The 21,560-nt window shown below is 43.2% G+C and overlaps 1 protein-coding gene across 1 annotated transcript; it reads right to left on the bottom strand.

Moving 5' to 3' along the window:
- Nucleotides 1-13,994: 13,994 nt before the first annotated feature.
- Nucleotides 13,995-18,101, bottom strand: LOC136707117 (zinc finger protein 214-like). Its single transcript, XM_066681022.1, has 2 exons — nt 17,981-18,101; nt 13,995-16,670 (listed from the first exon to the last, which is right to left on the bottom strand). The coding sequence occupies exon 2, from the start codon at nt 16,666-16,668 to the stop codon at nt 15,589-15,591; it is 1,080 nt and encodes a 359-aa protein (XP_066537119.1). The 5' UTR covers nt 16,669-16,670; nt 17,981-18,101; the 3' UTR covers nt 13,995-15,588.
- Between the last annotated feature and the right edge of the window lie 3,459 nt (nt 18,102-21,560).

The raw sequence follows: 21,560 nt of genomic DNA, 5'->3' as shown, positions 1-21,560 counted from the left end.
GAGTCCTGGAGGTCATTGTTACTGAGGTCCAGTTCTTTCAAGCAGTTTACTCATTGCAGAGTTGAGCTTAGAGTTTCACAGGAGTCCTTGGTAAGTTTACAGCCAGCCAGTCTGTAAAGGAATAACACACTTTATGAATTCACAATTAAATTTCTGGGCTGCACAGTGGTGCAACAGGTAGTGTCACAGTCACACAGCTCCAGGGACCTGGAGGTTGTGGGTTAAAGTCCCACTCCAGGTAACTGTCTTTGAGGAGTGTGGTGTGTTCTCTCTGTGTCTGCGTGGGTTTCCTCCGGGTGACTGTCTGTGAGGAGTGTGGTGTGTTCTCTCTGAGTCCGCATGGGTTTCCTCCGGGTGACTGTGAGGAGTGTGGAATGTTCTTTCTGTGTCTGCGTGGGTTTCCTCCAGTTGACTGTCTGTGAGGAGTGTGGTGTGTTCTCCCTGTGTCTGCGTGGGTTTCCTCCAGGTGACTGTCTGTGAGGAGTGTGGTGTGTTCTCTCTGTGTCTGTGTGGGTTTCCTCCAGGTGACTGTCTGTAAGAAGTGTGGTGTGTTCACTGTGTCTGTGTGGGTTTCCTCAGGGTGACTGTCTGTGAGGAGTGTGGTGTGTTCTCCGTGTTTGCGTGGGTTTCGTCTGGGTGTGATTGACTGTGTGTGTGTGTTGCCCTGTGAAGGCCTGGCACCCCCTCCAGGGTGTATTCTCATCTTACGCATAGTGATTCCGGGTAGGCTCTGGACCCACCGCGACCCTGAACTGGATAAGGGTTACAGACAATGAATGAATGAATGAATTAAATTTATTTAAATGTAAAAAGAAAAAAACCCTTCTGTGATAATAATTTTACAACGTGTGCCCAAATTGTCAATAAATTGAACAATGAATAAAATGATAGTAAACTATTCTACTTTTAGGCAGTTTGCCAGGTGCTATTAAATGAAATATTATTTGTATAATAGTTTTAAAAAATCTATTTTGTTTGGATGCCCAACCTCACTGTGAATCAAAGCAACTGTCAAATTAATAATAAAAAAATTGGCTATCATTACCTGTACCCCACTATACACACTTTTGTGATGTTCTATTGGTGCTCACTTTCTCTTTACTCTGTATTATACTGTTCAGTTTTTTTGACAGTTGTTGAACGATAAGCTACTGATGTTTTAAGCAGTCTTATTTTTATTAGTACTGTTATTACCTTTAAAATGTATAGCACCTGCATCACAATGAAAACAGACTAAATTATCTTTAAAAACGGTTCTTTTTTACTGCTTTAAACTTGTCAATGTTATGTCTGATTCTTATTTCATTCATTCATTCATTATCTGTAACCGCTTATCCAGTTCAGGGTCGCGGTGGGTCCAGAGCCTACCTGGAATCATTGGGCACAAGGCAGGAATACACCCTGGGTGGGGCGTCAGTCCTTCACAGGGCAACACAGACACACATGCACTCACACACACACCTACGGACACTTTTGAGTCGCCAATCCACCTACCAACGTCTGTTTTTGGACTGTGGGAGGAAACCGGAGCACATGGAGCACCGGAGCGGACACGGGGAGAATACACCAACTCCTCACAGACAGTCACCCGGAGTGGGAATCGAACCCACAACCTCCAGGCCCCTGGAGCTCTGTGACTGCAACACTACCTGCTGCGCCACCATGCCGCCGTGATTCTTATTGAATATTGAATATCACTTCTAACATAACACTATAGAATCCCATCCATCCATCCATTATCCACCGCTTATCCGGGTCCGGGTCGCGGGGGAAGCAGTCGGAGCAAAGAAACCCAGACCTCCCTCTCCCCAGCCACCGACGCCAGCTCCTCCGGGGGTATACCGAGGTGTTCCCAGGCCAGTCGAGACATATAGTCTCTCCAGCGTGTTCTTGGTTTGCCCCGGGGCCTTGGACATTGGACATGCCCGGAACATCTCTCCAGGAAGGCGTCCAGGAGGCATCCGAACCAGATGCCCGAACCACCTCAACTGGCTCCTCTCGACGTGGAGGAGCAGCGGCTCTACTCCGAGTCTCTCCCGGATGTCCGAGCTCCTAACCCTGTCTCTAAGGGAGAGTCCAGACATCCTGCGGAGAAAACTCATTTCAGCCGCTTGTACCCGCGATCTCGTTCTTTCGGTCACTACCCAAAGCTCGTGACCATAGGTGAGGGTTGGGACGTAGATTGAACGGTAAATCGAGAGCTTTGCTTTTCTGCTCAGCTCTTTCTTCACCACAATGGACCGGTACAGAGCCCGCATTACTGCTGACGCTGCACCGATCCGTCTGTCAATCTCACGCTCCATTTTTCCCTCACTCATGAACAAGACCCCGAGGTATTTAAACTCCTCCACTTGAGGCAGGATCTCACTTCCAACCTGGAGAGAGCACTCCACCCTTTTCCGACTGAGTACCATGGACTCGGACTTGGAGGTACTGATCCTCATCCCTACCGCTTCACACTCGGCTGCAAACTGGTCCAGCAAGAGCTGGAGGTCCCGGCTCGATGAAGCCAACAAGACCACATCATCTGCAAAAAGCAGACATGGGATCCTGAGACCACCAAACCGGACACCCTCCGCCACTTGGCTACGCCGAGAAATTCTGTCCATAAAAATTGTAAACAGAACCGGTGACAACGGGCAGCCCTGACGGAGTCCAACTCCGACTGGAAACCAGTCGGACTTACTGCCAGCCATACAAACCAGACTCCTGCTCTGTTTGTACAGGGACTGGATAGCTCGTAACAAAGAGCCCAGTACCCCATACTCCCTGAGCACCCCCCACAGAATACCCCGAGGGACACGGTCGAATGCCTTCTCCAGATCCACAAAACACATGTAGACTGGTTGAGCAAACTCCCATGCACCCTCCAGGATCCTAGCGAGGGTAAAGAGCTGGTCCTGTGTTCCACGACCGGGGCGGAATCCGCATTGTTCCTCCTGGATCCGAGGTTCAACTATCGGTCGGACTCTCTTCTCCAGTACCCCCACATAGACCTTACCAGGGAGGCTGAGGAGTGTGATCCCCCTATAGTTGGAACACACCCTCCGATCCCCCTTTATAAAAAGGGGAACCACCACCCCAGTCTGCCAGTCCAGAGGCACTGCCCCTGATGTCTACGCGATGTTGCAAAGACGTGTCAACCAGGACAGCCCCACAACATCCAGAGCCTTGAGGAACCCGGGGTGAACCTCATCCACCCCCGGGGCCCTACCGCCAAGGAGTTTCACTACCACCTTGGCCACTTCAGCCCCAGTGATAGACGAGCCCCCCCCCGGGGTCCCCAAGCTCTGCTTCCTCTGCGGAAGACGTGCTGGTGGGATTGAGAAGATCCTCGAAGTATTCCTTCCACCGTCTGGTGACGTCCCCAGTCGAGGTCAACAGTTCCCCACCCCCACCATATACAGTGTTGGTGGAAAACCGCTTTCCCCTCCTGAGTCGCCTGACGGTTTGCCAGAAACTTGCCGACCGAAAGTCGTTTTCCATGTTCTCACCGAACTCCTCCCACACCCGAGTTTTTGCCTCAGGGACTGCCGAGGCTGCGAGCCGCTTGGCTCCTCGGTACCTGTCGGCTGCCTCCGGAGTCCCCTGAGCCAACCAGGCTCGATAGGACTCTTTCTTCAGCTTGACAACCCCCCTCACCCGGGGTGTCCACCACCGAATGCGGGGATTGCCACCCCGACAGGCACCGACAACCTTGCAGCCACAGCTCCGTTCAGCCGCCTCAACAATGGAGGTCCGGAACATGGCCCACTTGGACTCAATGTCACCGGCCTCCCCCGGGATGCAGTCAAAGCTCTGCCGGATGTGGGAGTTGAAGATCTTTCTGACAGGTTCCTCTGCCAAACCTTCCCAGCAAACCCTCAGCACACGTTTGGGCCTGCCAGGTCTGTCCGGCATCCTCCCCCGCCATCTGATCCAACACACCACAAGGTGTTGATCAGTTGACAGCTCAGCGCCCCTCTTCACCCGAGTGTCCAGAACATATGGCCGCAGGTCAGATGATATGACTATAAAATCGATCATCGAAATGCGGCCTAGGGTGTCCTGATGCCAGGTGTACTTGTGGACACCCTTATGTTCGAACATGGTGTTCGTAATGGACAAAATGTGACGAGCACAGAAATCCAATAACTGAACACCACTCGGGTTCAGATCAGCGGGGCCGTTCCTCCCAATCACGCCCCTCCAGGTCTCACTGTCATTACCCACGTGAGCGTTGAAGTCCCCCAGCAGAACAATGGAGTCCCCAGAATGAGTGTTCTCCAGCACTCCCTCTAGGGTCCCCAAGAAGGCATGATACTCTGAACTGCTGTTTTGGTGCATAAGCACAAACAACAGTCAGAGCCCTTTCCCCAACCCGAAGGCGCAGGGAAATTACCCTCTCGTCCACTGGGGTAAACCCCAACGTACAGGCGCTAAGCCGGGGGGCTATGAGTAAGCCCACACCTGCCTTACGCCTCTCACCCTGGGCAACTCCAGAGTGAAAGAGCATCCAGCCCCTCTCGAGGAGATTGGTTCCAGAGCCCATACTGTGTGTCGAGGTGAGCCCAACTATATCTAGTCGGTACCTCTCAACCTCGCGCACCAGCTCAGGCTCTTTTCCCACCAGAGAGGTTACGTTCCATGTTCCAAAAGCCAGTTTCAGTAACCGAGGATCGGAACGCCAGGGCCCCCGACCCCGACCACCACCCGATCCACAATGCACCAGACCCGGATTACTACCTCTCCCACAGGTGGTGGGCCCATGGGAGAGTGGACCCATGTATCCCCTTCGGGCTAAGCCCGGCCGGACTCCATAGGTGAAAGTCCGGCCACCAGGCGCTCGCCAAGGAGCCCCTCCCCCAGGCCTGGCTCCAGGGTGAGGCCCCGGTAAGCCTGCTCCGGGCAAGGGAGGCTGTGTCCTCGTTATTATATTTTTCATTCGTGTCTTTATGGATCACTCTTTGTCTGGCCCATCACCTATAGAATCCCATGGGATCTAATTTCTGTCTATTTTCCTATATATCCAAGTAGCAGTACTGTGGAAGAATGACTTTATCTATTGAAAACCTACAAATTGAAATTGAAAATGTATTATTATTTTTTTAATACTTTCACAATGTGATCCACCTTCTATATTCAAATATTTACATTATGCAAATTTACATATATCACTTACTGAGCTTTTCTACAGAGAGTCACAGCTGGGATCAGTCTCCTATAACCCTCCTCAGATGTGTTGTATTTCCTCAGGTCCAGTTCATCCAGCTCCTCCCCTGAGGTCAGAAGCATATAGGCTAGAGCTGAACACTGTCTAGGAGAGAGCTCCCCTTCTGAGTGTCTGTCTGTTTTTAGATACTCCTCAATTTCTCTGGAGAGAGACTTGTCCTTCATTTCAGACAGACACAGGAAGAGATTGGGTAAAGCCTGTAAAAGTCTTTGATTGGACTCCAGTGAGAGTCCCAACAGGAACCGGAGGAACAGATCCAGGCATCCATTCTGACTCTTTACACTGCTGCCTTCAGAAGATCATCCAGAGGAACTTTCTCAGACCTCAGTCTGTAACTGAAATCAAAAAGCTTCGGATCATCCAGAGGAACTTTCTCAGATTTCACTCTGTAATTGGGGTTAAGACGCTGTAGTGACTCCATTCTCTCATTCTCAAAGCAGTGAAACACAAAGACAGCAGCCAGGAACTCCTGAAATCTCAGATGAACAAAGCAGTAGACCTTCCCCTGGTGCATCACACACTCCTCCCTAAAGATCTCTGTGAAGATCCCAGAATACACTGAGGCCTCAGTGACATCAATGCTGCTCTCTCTCAGGTCCTCTTCATAGAACATCACATTGCCCTTCAGCAGCTGTGTGTAAGCCAGTTCAGCCAATTTCAGAAGCTCGGTTCTGTTGGACTCCAGCAGTTTCTTTGGGTCTCTCTCATCTTTCTCCTCATACTTCTCCTTCCTCATGTTTGTCTGAGTGCGCAGGAAGTGTGAGTACATTCCAGTCCGAGTTTTAGGGATCTCTGTGTGACTCTGTATGAAGATTCTCTGAAGAACAGTGGCTGAGATCCAGCAGAAGATGGGAATGTGGCACATGATGTGGAGGCTCCTCGCTGTCTTAATGTGGGAGATGATCTTCTGGGCTTGGTCTTGGTCCCTGATTCTCTTCCTGAAGTACTCCTCCTTCTGGGGGTCGGTGAATCCCTGAATCTCTGTCACACGGTGGATGTACTGAGGAGGGATCTGATTGGCTGCTGCTGGTCAGGAGGTGATCCAGATTAGAGCAGAAGGAAGCAGATCTCCTCTGATGAGGTTTGTCATTAACACACCCACTGATGATATCACGGTGATGTCAGAGACTTTCTCACACTGTTTAAAGTCCAGTGGAACTCTGCTTTCATCCAGACCATCAAATATAAACACAGGTCTGAGTTGGTCATATATCTCTGGGTCCAGATCGCTGAGCTCAGGATGGAAGGCACACAGAAGTATGTAGGGTTGTCCATGGACCATTCACTCTTCACAGACTCACTGCTGGGATCAGGAGAAGCTGATCTCTGTGTCTGCAATCTTGAAACACAAACATTTTCCTGCACATTTAGTTGTTAGAAGCATAAAATTAACTTGTATATGAAATAAACATTTCTACACCATAATATTTGAATATTTTAAAAATGCTTATTATTTTTCAACCAATCTGTTATATGCTTCATAATCCTGAGACAATTTGTCATGCCTGCTTCCCAGGACTCCATATCCCAGAATACCCCAGACAGTCACATGACTCTACACCATTCTCACTCAACGGAATTATAATCACACACACCTGTCTATCCCCTTATATAAACCTCATTCACTTACCAGTCCTTTCTCAGTATTGCTGTGATTCTTTCCTTCATACAAAGCGGTCTCTAGTAGCCTGTTTATACGGATATCCGGTTATCTATCTCTTGTTTGTCTTTACGGTTTTCGTCTTTTGTAGCGCCCTTTTGGTCTTGTTTCTACTCTCCGGTTATTGGACTCTGCCTGTTTTTGACTACACTTTTGATTCTTCTCTGAGGTACTGTTTGCTCCTGGTTTGACCATTGCTTGTTTTTTGTCTTCTCCTTATAACTTGATTAATAAACTATTTTGACTGTGATCCGCAAGTGTCGGCTCTGTCCGGTCATGACACAATTACATGATTACCAATTTAAAATATTTTAAAACATTAAACTTAATTGTACTTTATACCCACTTTCAAACACTAAAAACAAAAAGGTTTTGTCATGTAGTAATTTTGTTATCCCAGGTTGTTGCTAAGTGGTTGCTGGTGTGTTGCTAATTGTTTGCTATAGTATTGTTGTTTTGAAGGTGTGAGGAGGGGGTTGCAATGATTGGCATAATGGTTGCTAGAGTGTTATTAAAATGTTAGTGGCATCCCAGGTGGTTGCTAGGAAGTTTCTAAGGAATTGATATGGTATTGTTGCTAAGGCATTTCTTGGTTGTTGGAACAGTATCCCAGGATATCGCTATGGTAGTAGATAAGTGGTTGCTAGGGTTTTGATGATTAGTTTCAGTTGTATTCTGGTTGGTTACTAGGATTTTGCTAAGTTGTAGCTGTAGTATGTTGCTTATACTATTAGTGTTTTGTTAAGTGTGCACCCCTCAGTCTTGTCTTTCCAGTAGGAAAAAATGTCCTGATCAGAACATTCCAGAATTGTAACAATGTTGATATCTCAAAAAACAGTGGAGATGGGGGATAGTATTTGGCAGGAAAATGAAGTAAATTGAAAAGAAAAAACTGGTTTACAATGGATTTGTCCATTGCTTTGCCTTTATCAGTCACTAATAAATATCAATATTTTGCACAGTATTCATTGTTTTTTTTTGTAGTAATGGTTAGAATATGTTGACTGACTTTAGAAAATGTTCCATTCTTCAGTTTATTTATTTTTTGTAAGGTAAATCATAATCATAGTCACTGTCCAAAATAATAAAAACATGTATCTCCCAAAAACTTAACTTTACAGAAGGAAAACCTTTTTAACTTTCAATGGAAATCAATATAAAAAAGATTTTACTTCATATACATACTTTTATATATTACTTCAAAAAATATAGTGCATTTCTATTGGTCCGTTCATCATGGAATTCTCACACAATGCTGTGTTCAAATGAAAATCCACTAAAATCAGAGATGCATGTTTTTGATTGGACAGTGTTGACATGTATTGAAGTAAAGATATGGTGCTTCACTCCTAATGAGCTCTGATAAAAGTTTCTCACTGTTGATCAAATGTTCCTCCTCCCCCACTGGTGTCCTGAGGCTCCATTGTTCACACAACGTCCTTCTGCTCCCTGTGTATTCAAAAAATACATTTAATATTTCTAATATAGCTTCATTCAAAAATTATTCTTAAGATATTCACAAACGATTTTATCATAGACCTTACACACACTATAATAATCTGAATTAAATTTACATTATTTGAGTACAAAGTAATATTAATATATATTATTGGGCAGTGCCAACTAAAATCAGATTTCTTCTGATTCAGATTTAATCGAGTATTCATTCAGTGATCTATTTTGTTAGCCATTGCTAATGTATTTTTGATTGGTACAGTATTCCTTGTGTTTGCTACGACGTTGTCAGATGTTTATTACTGTTACAGGAGGCACTTAGCCCCTAGAAGCTTGGTTAAATATAATGGTAAAATATAGTTTAAAACATAAGTTTAGGTTTTATTTATTTCTTCTCTCTTTAGTTGTTAGAAATTATTTTACATTTACATTTTTAAAAACGTGTTATTTTCATGCTACAAATGTAATAAAAACGTGCTAAAATGAAAGCAGATTTAATTAATTCCAGACATTCCTGCCTCTACATTTATTTAGGACTACACCCCTGACTGTGGTGTATAGAGAACTAGGACACGACTTGGAGTGGGGTTTACGATCCAGAACTCATCATCCAACAGACAGTGACACTATCCCAACATCTGTCATTTCAGAAGAACAGGTATGAAGAAACACCTGGCCCTATAGTGTATAACCCACTATACAACTGCAGCACATTACATTTACATATCCAGGGTTGATAGCCTTGTTATATTTGTCATTCACTCATTGACCTCATATTTCCAGTGACTACACCACTGTAAATACTAAGCCCTTAAACACAAATACAGAAGAATACTGTGTACTGTGAACATGTTTACAGAGTACTGATGATAGTAGCATTTCTGCACGATGAAGACGCTTAGTGAGATCAGATTTCACTGCTGGAGCTTTAAATGCAGCTCTGTAGCGCTCCTCTCTCCACACACTTCCGCCATTTGACTCTCGGCGGTCATAACTCTTTCACATTCACCGCCGTTTCTAACTCCGCCTCCAGGTTTAACTCAGCACTGAGTTTAGTTTAACACTAAACTAAAGTGAATTCATCTGCATTTCCCTCAGGTGTAAACTCAGTGTGGAGGAAAACGCTGCTTTTGTGGAAATCTGTTTCCTCTGCCTCAGCTCCAGTTGGGCTACACTTTCGCTTCTGATCCAGGAAATAGATAGTAAACGTTTGTTGTATTGTTCTTTAAAGGCAATAGGTGGCGCTCAAATGCATCTCAGCGAAAAACTGCAACGTTAAGATCAATGACAGTGAAACCCAAATTGGATGCAGAAGGAAATATGATTTGGTGATGAATCCTGTGTTCTGCTTTGACTTGTCTATTAGAAGTCTCCTATTAGAAGTTAGAAGTCTCTATTAGTGTTTAGTTACAATCAGTCTGTGACATCACCGGTCGCTTAAATAACATTAATCAATAAAGTTTAATTGGCAATGCACAGCATGAGACTGAGACGCACACACGCATGAGCAGTGAAGACTCTGGCAGGGTTAAAAGGCCATTGGTGATGTTTTTCAATGCTGGTTTATATCAATGAATATCCATGTAAACTCCCTGGGTTGTGGTGTGGTGTCAGCTAACATGCTGTTTGATTGTGGAAAGGGATTTAAAGAGCAGAGTTGACTCATCAGCATGTTCACACAGGAGGAAAAACTTACCCCTGTTCTATAAATAGTTTTAGAAACCAAGAAGACAACATTCACACAGGACACAGTATTAGTGCTCTGAATGTGGGAAATAATTATAATCATACACAATGGTATGCCAATCGATTAGAGCTTCACATAGGGTCCACTACACTCTCTTCCAACCTGCAGCCACAAAATTCCTACACTTCAACAATAAGGATGCTGTGGCTGTTTATGATCTGATCAGCAACCAGCTACTCTTAACATCTACAGTTACTCATTGAGCCCATCACATGAGTACACAAACCACCCGCTGTATCACTAGCTCTTCACATGGGTCATCAGGCAGGCAACTCCCCTCGTCTGTGTTTCACTGAATTAAGCCCACAACACCCCCAGAAGACTCAACAGTGAAGTCTGGCGTCCCAGACCCATCTCCTTCCAAGCCAGCTTTACAATCCTTAACCCTTAACCATCAACAACCGTAAATCCACACTGGACTCCCTGGTGACTAAGGCTGTACCTAGCCCCACTGGCACCATTAATGCGTGCTCAGTGCAACCAGTTCCATGTGATCTTTACGTGGTACTTCACCAACCACCACAACAGCACCTCTACAGTGCATTTCCCCAACTAGTCTGTGCTCACTTCATCCACAACCAGTCACTACACCTTTCAGCTGTTTCTGACAACTCCTTCACATCCATCACATTCTAAAACCCCTATCACTTGAAGGGTTTTACTCAACACACTGTTCTCCAAACTCACCGACATGTTCGCAGTGATACGGCCTCTTTCCTGTGTGAACATGTCAATGTGAATTATTTAGAACTACACTAATGCATTCACACTGGCGAGCGCTCAGTGAAACTCTTGCCAAATAAAAAAAAAAAAAAAATAGAGACCAAGTTCACCTCGGATTTGTACTGATGAGAATCAATATTACTGCACAGGATGTGCAACCTATGTGTCATGTGTCTCCCACATAACATCATTATTATTATTATTATTACACAGTGTTTTGGTATTTTTTTTACATATTCCAATGAAAATAGTGGTTAAGGATCAACAAACACCAGGTTCCACTTCTGCTTTGAATGAGTTTTATTTGTCTTTAGTTCCTCAGTATTATCCAAACCTGTAATGTCTTGTTCTCCTTTAGTTTGTACATGACTCTGTCGTTTCCACGACTCTTTGATCTCATAGCTAGTCTAAAGAAATGCGTGAAGACCACCTCTTGGAAGATACAGCAGGTGCAGTTTTTATTTTCTTAAAACACTGGAGAGCAATCAGAAGCCTTCAGAGCACTCACGCCTGATACAAGAAGAAACACAGTTTATATACGTAACTTTTGAGTGAGATCATCTCGCCCCTCCTATTTTTAACAATGTTGTTTACTAAGTGTTTTCTACCTCAACGAAATGCTACCAGGCTGTCTCATATTATTCCACACACCATTCTCTTCGCTACAGAGTTCATGCCTGAGTCATGAATTCAAGTGTCTTTCTATACATAAGACTCTTTTGTTTAAATCAAGCACATGTTTCTATATTATTTGTTTGTGACAGTCATATGTCTCTTTATTCTTTGTTTCTCACAGCCACGTCTCTATATTATGTGTGTGAGGAAAATCCCATGCCTGACCTATGAATAAGTGGATTCATATGTTATTCACATGCTCAATCTCCAACTCCATCAACTCCTCTGTACACTAAAAAACAGGCAGAGCTTTTCTTCTCAAAGATGACCAGTGTCATGTCATACATAGTATAAAAACTTCAGTAAGAATTTATGCTGTCACTTGAGAAGCATCATGCCAAAAACAAAAGAAATCAGTGCAGAATTGAGAAAAAGAATCATTGATTACAAAGCAGGAGAAGGATATATAACGTTATCAAAACGTTTCCAAGTGTCTCCAACAGGAGTGAGAGCTATTATCAAGAAATTCATAAAGAGCCACACAATACAGAACAAGCCTGGCAGAGGTAGGAAGTGCAAGATTTTAAAGACCCTGGAAAGAAAATTAGTCAGAAATGTGTCTAAAGACCCCAGAACAACTGCCAAGACACTAGAGAATGACTTAGCCAGGTCAGGAACTGTTGTCTCAAAAAAGACAATCATTAGAGCCCTGCACAGGAATGAATTGTGAGGTTGCAGACCAAGAAAAACTTCACTTCTGCAGAAAAGGCACCTTCAAGACAGATGGAGAACAACCTGGAGAAAGATTATGCAAACTGGAAGCATGTCCTTTGGTCAGATGAGACAAAACTAGAGCTCTTTGGCCATAGTGATATTGCTTGTTTTTGGAGGAAAAAAGAAAGGCTTAAAACCCAAACAAAACTGGCCCCACACTGAAACATGGTGGTGGGAGAATTATGCTCTGGGGAAGAGATGTGCCAAAGAAGAATGGGCTGGGATTCCTCAGGAGATGTGTCAGAGACTTGTTGAAAGCTACAGCAAACGACGGCAGGCTCTGGGATCTGGGATGTTTGAAAAAGCAGTGTTAAACGATATTTGCTCTATTTAACAGCACTTGGGAAATACATTTAAAATGATTAATTTTTCACTCTGGGGCTAATGATTTTATCCGCAAGTGAAAATATTTTCTATACAGTACATATTTACATGAGTAGGCATGCATTACACCACATATACTTAAAGTATCACTGAATCTTCTATTATTATGACACCTTCATCCACATTGTGAACTTTAGACTGAAAGTATTGCTAGAAATCTTGATAATAATCACCTACCTACCTGCAATACCTACTGATGCTTTTTTTATAAATATCAGGTGGGTTCCTTTGTGTGTGTGTATTTGTTTTTGACATATTATGTCTATATTTACTGTAGTGCCTTTGTAAATCTCAGGAGTCCCGTATATTCCCTCTGAATAATCAAAGCGCTCTCTCCATCTATCTAACAATTTAACCGTGTTCCTACCTACATGCTTTCCTGCATACAATTCCCATGTTGAGTGATCTCCCTGTGTCTGCATGTGTTTCCTCTGTATGCTCCCTTTCTCCGTTTGCCTCCCACAGTCCAAATTTACATCAGTAGATAAGGGGTTATATGAAACTGTCCACACTTGTGAGTGTATGAGAATGCTGCCATCCAGACATCTTTTTCAAAGGCCTTGTTTATTTCAGTGAGACAAGGCCATTCCACGTTCTGCATGGATAACAACATCATGGTTACTTAGCAAAAGAGCCCAGATCTAAACTAGTCACATCCTGAGGAAAAAAAAAATAAAAAAACTAACAGAGTCCCAGGGGCGGCACAGCAGGTAGTGTCGCAGTCACACAGCTCCAGGGACCTGGAGGTTGTTGGTTCGATTCCTGCTCCGGGTGACTGTCTGTGAGGAGTGTGGTGTGCTCTCTCCGTGTCTGCGTGGGTTTCCTCCGGGTGACTGTGAGGAGTGTGGTGTGTTCTCCCTGTGTCTGCGTGGGTTTCCTCCAGGTGACTGTCTGTGAGGAGTGTGGTGTGTTCTCTCTGTGTCTGTGTGGGTTTCCTCCGGGTGACTGCCTGTGAGGAGCGTGGTGTGTTCTCCCCGTGTCTGCGTGGGTTTCCTCCGGGTGACTGTCTGTGAGGAGTGTCGTTTGTTCTCCCTGTGTCTGTGTGGGTTTCCTCTGGGTGACTGTCTGTGAAGAGTGTGGTGTGTTCTCTCTGTGTCTGTGTGGGTTTCCTCCGGGTGACTGTCTGTGAGGAGTGTGGTGTGTTCTCTCTGTGTCTGTGTGGGTTTCCTCCGGGTGACTGTCTGTGAGGAGAGTGGTGTGTTCTCCCTGTACTGGATAAGCGGTTACAGATAATGAATGAATGAACTATTAAAACTTGGCCCAATTATTTGGCACATGGGTAATCTATAACTATAACTAAAATAATTTGTAAATGAAACCATAAAATACTAAGCCTTTGATGTTTCTACAGTTTATTTGCTTGAGTAAACATATTAGCACTAAATTTTGTGACCATGTAGAATAATAATAATAATAATAATAAACAATAATAAATACTGGTGTAGGTAACAACTCACAGGAATGAAATTCAAACCTCTTTCATTATTATTAACAACTTTCTTCATTAGAACTGTTTAACTTTGAACTGTGTCGAAAGGTTTATTGGCATCACTTCCATTAAGTGAATTCATCTACTGTAAGGTGCACTCAGTGTGGAAGCCAATATTCAGTTACACATACACACACCTTTTATTCTTATCCACAAAAAAATTAAATGGGTCCTGCACACAGCACCATGCAATGAGTCCTTTAGAGGGATATAAAGCCCCCCAGCACTGGGCTACGGGTCAGTTTCAGTAGTGATCTCTGGTGTGACGAAGCTCCATCAAATACCACACGTACAGAAGGAAGGGTCCACCATCAGTAAATGATCTCATTAGTGCTAACAGTAATGTTCCCATACATAGTGCAGGGTTTTTCAAACCCTTGGTTCTAACCCTTGGGTGGGCTGTGAACCCAAAAACATTTGCAAAGGAAAATTATAATAATTAAATAACTGAAATATAACAGGCCCGTAAAAGCAAAATAAACATATAAACAATGCTCCCACGCTGCAATCGAGCTGCTGCTTTCCCAAATTTAAGGGTGAATCCCATTTCTTATTTTTACCCCTACCTCTTGTTTCCAAGCATCCTCTTGGCCCTTGGAGTTGAGCTGCAGTGTGTAGTGGTTTAAATCTCCCCCTACAAAAAAGGACAACCCTAAAAGTGCCTGATGCATCATAAGAACAAAAATAAAAACAGCAACGCTTCATTCCCAGGCGACTAGCAGTGCTCTGAATGTAATGTTAGCTGTGCACTAATCTGCAGCAATATCACTGGAGCACTCCTGGACTTTAAGTAAATTTAAGGCATCGACAGTGTTCCACAATTACACGTTCTCACCCATTCCTAAGTCTTCTATGATATGAAGCTGAATTCAGATTCTTCCAGTTCCACCTTAAATGTTGCAGTAAGGTCAGGTGGTAAGTAATTGACTGACTATTAAAGGTGGAACTGGAAGTTTACTAGCTACCTACCAAGACATCAGCGTACTACTAGTGATGTTTTATTTTTCTTTCACTTGCTGTGAAGACAATGATCATAATACATTAAAACAACATTAAACCGTGATAATACAATTGTTGCACCTTTCTAAAATTCATAGTTTTTAAAAGAGAAAACACTGACCTTTGTGAGTTTATTTCCCAACAATGACTGACCCCTTACCCCTAGGCAAAATGGAGAAACAGGATTCACCCTAATTCTGAGCAGTGTTAATAGTGATGTGGGGAAACAAACAGGGCCGGTTATCTTTTGTTGTATAACGTAGTAAACATTCAGATTTTGCGTTGCCAGTGTGGCAATATAAATCACTGGGTCACTTGAAAAAATGATTGAAAAACCCTCATCTACTGTAAAGTCTTCCAAGAAAAGTAGAAGCTATTAATGCAGGAAAAAAACTGATAAACCACTCAACACCCTACATTTCAGAAGACCTTGAAGAAACTCTGGGCCAAATAGTGCATAAAGTTTATGAGATCACAGCCCACCAGAGCACGACTGCTGATGCCTTTCTTGTGAACATTAATAATGATTCTCATGTGTGAACGCGCTGGTGCAGCTGGAGGTTCTGCATACTGGTAAAACTCTTGCCACACTCTGAACAGTGATACGGTTTCTCTCCAGTGTGAACGTGCTGGTGGCGTTGAAGGTTGAACTGTCTGGTGAAGCTCTCCCCACACTCAGAGCAGCGGTACGGTTTGTCTCCGGTGTGAATCCGCTGGTGGATGTGAAGACTGTACTGAAGAGTGAAACTCTTCCCACACTCGGAGCACTGATACGGCCTCTCCCCGGTGTGAACTCGCTGGTGCCTCTGAAGACTTCCCTGTGTGCTGAAGCTGTTTCCACACTCAGGGCAGTGATAGGGCTTCTCGCCAGTGTGAATTCGCTGGTGTGTTTGGAGATGACCCTTTTCTCTAAAGCTTCTCCCGCAGTCCGAGCACTGATAGGGTTTCTCTCCTGTGTGAATGGGCATATGTCTTTGGAGATTTGACCGTCGACTAAAGCTCTCTCCGCACTCAGAGCAGTGATACAGTTTCTCTCCAGTGTGAGTGCGAAGGTGTGTGTGGAGGTTACTCCGCTGTGTAAAACTCTTCCCACATTCAGGGCAGGAAAAGGGCTTCTCTCCAGTGTGGATCCTCTGGTGCGTCTGGAGGTGACCCCTCTCTTTAAAGCTCTTCCCACACTCCAAGCAGCAATGAGGCTTCTCTCCTGCGTGAATGCCCTGGTGTATTTGGAAATAATTCTGGACAGTTAAACTCTCCCCAAACTCCAAGAAATAATATGGTTTCTCTTCTGTGTGAACGCACGGGTGGAGCTGGAAGTCACTGAGGAGAGTAAAACTCTTTCCACACTCAGAACATTGGTAAGTTCTCTCATTATATTCGTCTGTCTCAGTGTCACTAAGAGGGGGGTTGCTGTTAGTGTGGATGAGAGCAGAGCATGTTTGCTGGGAGCTGGAGGTCATTACGGAAACTACATCCTCCTGTTTTATCTCTTCCGGTTTCAGAAGCGTGGAATATTCTTCGGCCTGTGTGTCCTGATACAAATCGGACGTAGATGTTACATCTGCAGCGAATGGCACGCTTTCACTGGGAGAAGCCTCACACTCAGTCATTTCTGCAAAAATAAATAAATACAAATAATAAAAAATAAGATTTTGGTTTCATATTAAAATGTTTTGCTGAAAAAAAATGAATTATTTACATTGTTGATGTCTGTTTTTTTTAAATATGTAAGTGTTGGTTACAGAAACAAATAATAAAACAACAATGATTCTTTTGGTTAAACCATCTATCCATTATCTGTAACCGCTTATCCAATTTAGGGTCACAGACAGTCACCCGGAGCGGGAATCGAACCCACAACCTCCAGGTTCCTGGAGCTGTGTGACTGCGACACCTACCTGCTGCACCACCGTGCCGCCCTTTGGTTAAACCAAAGCATCCTTTTTTCAGGGAAATATCTTGTAAAACTAATTTTGTTTAATTATTTCTAAACCTCTTAAACAGCATCACAGACTTCTTTGTTGTATTGTCTGATTCATGTGTAACATGTGATTTCAAAGCTTTAAAATACCCAAATTACTATTGTCGTAAGTAGCTTAGTAGTAAGTAGTTACATCCTGATAAAACACACTGCAGGGAATGAAACACAGTCTTAAAATATGTTTGTGTCACTTTTTTTTTTCTTAAACATATGAGGTCCGCAAGTTGGACCAACGAGGGAGGAGTGTCTAACAGAGTGGACTCTGGGTTTAAAAACTCCAGCAGCACTGCCTTGTCTGATCCACTTGCATCAACACACAACAACCATCACCACATCAGTGTCAGTGCAGCGCTGAGAATGATCCGCCATCACTTCACACCTGCTCTGTGGGGGTCCTGAGCATTAAGTAAAAGAATGAAAGGGACCTCAAACACATGGACCCTAGTCTGTAATTATTTATAGTCCGTGTGTCTGAGACAGTGGAGAATAACAGAGAAGATCTGAACATATACACACACACACACCAACACACATCCAGTAATAGGCATTACACTTGTGCCCAATATTTCCACACTGGGTTTATCATCAATAATCGATTATGCAGAGAGAAAAAAAGCAGGTAAATGGGCAGTGACACAGAAGAAACTGACATAAATTTAAAGCAGTGAAATCACAAAGGCAGAGCAAGTAGGTACCGATACCAAGGTGGAAAAATTCTGCCACATAATAAAAGGTGATAAAATTAAAACCTTAAGAAACGCTCGCCTACCAAATTCAAACAAAAATACTATCAGAACAAACAACACAGCTAGCTTTAGCCTCCGGGGCCAAGACTGGACAAAGACAGTGTGGGTTTATCTACGTATACCTCGTAAAAGCGAGCCTTGCACTAAATCTTATCGGGAAATCAGAGTGAAAACGGAGTGAAGTGAATATCTTACTCAGTAAACAGCTCCTGCTTCTCTACAACACTCAGAGCACATCTTCTGTTTCTCCGCTCTACCACACTCACTCACCGAGCTACGGAAGCAGCGCCGCCTGCTGCACTGCGGTGGGTCCTACACTACAGTTTTTTTTTAATTTACGGATGACACCCGTATTCCGACAAGACTCACCTCCTCCGCTACGATTGGCTGGTTGTTCCAAGAAGCTGTCCACGGATTGGTCAGTAGGAGTAGCAGTACGCTTCAAATCACTATAGCAACCAGAGAACGCATGAACCTCCATTCTTTATAAAGGACCCTTTGGCGATATATATATATATATATATATATATATATATATATTATTTATTTATTTATTTTTTTAAATTTGAAAATATTTAAGGTTGTCCAATGGTGATATAAATTATTTAGGTTTATTATTGACGTGACCAGAAGGAGATTTTATGGTGGCTAGTGTGAGATATTCAAGTGAGGTTTTAAGGTGATTTAATGTGGCTGAATGAGGTATCGTGACTAAAAGCAGGATCTGAGGAGTCTGGAATAAGATATTTAACGTTATTCAGGTGGCTGGATTGAGATTTTAAAATGTTTAATATATATACATATATTATAGAGGAGTTGGTGTGTTCTCCCCGTGTCTGCGTGGGTCTCCTCCGGGTGCTCCGGTTTCCTCCCACAGTCCAAAAACATATGTTGGTAGGTGGATTGGCGACTCCAAAGTGTCCGTAGGTGTGTGTGTGTGAATGTGTGTGTGTGTGTGTCTGTGTTTCCCTGTGAAGGACTGGCGCCCCCTCCAGGGTGTATTCCCGCCTTGCGCCCAATGATTCCAGGTAGGCTCTGGACCCACCACGACCCTGAATTGGATAAGCGGTTACAGATAATGAATGAATGAAATATATATATGACAAGACTTATAGTTGAACCTCAGATCCAGGAGGAACAATGCAGATTCAGCCCCGTTCTTTACCCTCGATAGGATCCTAGAGGGTGCGTGGGAGTTTGCTGAACCAGTCTTTATGTGTTTTGTGGATCTGGAGAAAGCATTCGACCGTGTCCCTCAGGATAGTCTGTGGGGGGTGCTCTGTGAATATGGTGTACTGGGCTCTTTGCTACAAGCTATTCAGTCCCTGTATAAACAGAGCAGGAGTCAGGTTCGTATGGCTGGCAGTAAGTCCGACTGGTTTCCAGTTGGATTTGGACTCTGTCAGGGCTGCCCATCGTCACCGGTTCTGTTCATAATTTATGAGCTGAAATGAACTTGGGTTCTGCAGCAGGACAGTGATCCAAAACACACCAAGTCCCCCTCTGAACGGATGAAGAAAAACAAAGTGAAGACTTTGGCGTGACATAGTCACAGTCCTGAACTGAATCCTATTGAGATGCCGTGGCATGATCTTAAAAAGGTGGTTCATGCTCAAACACCCTCCAATGTGACTGAATTACAACAATTCTGCAAAGAGGATTGGGCCGAATTTCCTCCACTGTGCTGTGAAAGACTTATTGCAAGTTTTCACAAACGCTTGATTGCAGTTGTTGCTGCTAAGGGTGACCCAACAAGTTATTAGGTTTAGGGTCAAACACTTTTTCACACAGAGCCATGTAGGTTTGGATATTTTTTTCTCCCTTAATAATAAAAACCTTCATTTAAAAACTGCATTTTGTGTTTATGTGGTCTTTGACTAATATTTAAATTTGTTTGATCTAAAACATATAAGAGTGACAAACATGCAGGAAAAAACCCCACACACTTACACACCTATACACCTATGTATGTGTGTATGTATAAAGGGTTATATATATATATATTATATTTATGGCAATGTCATTTTATATTATTTTAACAACTTGTGATTCCTTTTAGTTTGTTTTCATGTAGTTTCTTTACCTATATATTACCTTTATAATAATACATTAAATAAAAATAACACCAAAAAGAACAATAAAATTTCCGGTACTTTAAAACAGGTGCTGGTCATAAAATTAAAATATCATGAAAAAGTGAAACTTGTATATTATACCCATTGATATTGACGATAACTGACAACTAATGAAAACCTCAAATTCAGTATCTCAGAAAATTAGAATATTACTTAAGACCAATAAAAAAAAGGATTTTTAAAAACGCTGGCCAACTGAAAAGTATGAACATGTACAGTACTTAGTACTTAGTTGGGGCTCCTTTTGTCTGAATTACTGCAGCAATGTGGCGTGGCATGTAGTCAATCAGTCTGTGGCACTGCTCAGGTGTTATATGAGAGCCCAGGTTGCTCTGATAGTGGTCTTCAGCTCCTCTGCATTGTTGGGTCTTGTGTATTGCATCTTCCTCTTCACAATACCCCAAAGATTTTCTATGGGGTTAAGATCAGGTGAGTTTGCTGGCCAATTAAGAACAGGGAGACCATGGTCCTTAAAGCAGGTACTGGTAGCTTTGGCATTGTGTGCAGGTGTCAAGTCCTGTGGAAAATGAAATCTGCATCTCCATAAAGTTGGTCAGCAGCAGAAGGCATGAAGTGCACTAAAACTTCCTGGTAGACAGCTGTGTTGATCTTGGACCTCAGAAAACACAGTAGACCAACACCAGCAGATGACATGGCACCCCAAACCATCACTGACTGTGGACACTTTACACTGGACCTCAAGCGACGTGGATACTGTGCCTCTCCTCTCTTCCTCCAGACTCTGGGAACTTGATTTCCAAAGAAAACGCAAAATTTACATTCATCAGAGACATAACTTTGGACCACTCCGCAGCAGTCCAGGTTTTTTGAAAGCGAGATGCTTCTGACGCTGTCTCTTGTTCAAGAGTGGCTTTACACAAGGAATGCAACACTGAAACCCATGTCTTGCATACTTCTGTGCGTGGTGGTTCTTGAAGCACTGATTCCAGCTGCAGTCCAGTCTTTGTGAATCTCCCCCACATTTTTGAATGTTTTTTGTTTCACAATCCTCTCCAGGGTGCGGTTATCGCTTGTGCACTTTTTTTCTACCACATTTCCTTCCCTTCACCTCTCTATTAATGAGCTTGGACACAGGGCTCTGTGAACAGCTTCTTTACAATGACCTTTTGTGTCTTGCTCTGCTTGTGTAAGGTGTCAATGGTCTTCTTTTGGAGAACTGTCTGTCAGCAGTCTTCTCCAAGATTGTGGAGCCTACAGAACTAGACTGAGAGACCATTAAAAGATTTGCAGGTGTTTTGAGTTAATTAGCCAATGAGTGTGGCACCAGGTGTCTTCAATATTAAAACGTTTTCACAATATTCTAATTTTCTGAGATACTGAATTTGGGGTTTTCATTAGATGTCAGTTATAATCATCAAATTAAAAGAAATAAACACTTGAGATATTTCAGTCTCTGTATATAATAAATACACTGAGTCAAACTACAAAATAATGTATGTACGTTTAAGAAAATAAAATGTAAATGTACAATTAAGTTTGGTAAAATATACTTGCAACCTTAACAGTTTATTTTACCAAATAACATTTAATAATATTTGTATGTCCTACATGGGAAGAAAAATGGATAGAGCATGTAAAGCCTATTATTTCAAATGGGTTTTATACAGAGAAATTCCACA

Source organism: Hoplias malabaricus, chromosome 9, assembly GCF_029633855.1.
Source record: "Hoplias malabaricus isolate fHopMal1 chromosome 9, fHopMal1.hap1, whole genome shotgun sequence".
Lineage (NCBI taxonomy): Eukaryota > Metazoa > Chordata > Actinopteri > Characiformes > Erythrinidae > Hoplias > Hoplias malabaricus.
This window is presented reverse-complemented; position numbering and strand designations above follow the sequence as displayed.

What these genes read in the sequence shown, in the direction of transcription:
- LOC136707117 (XM_066681022.1), bottom strand. Translation starts at nt 16,668, where the DNA reads ATGACTGAGTGTGAGGCTTCTCCCAGTGAAAGCGTGCCATTCGCTGCA.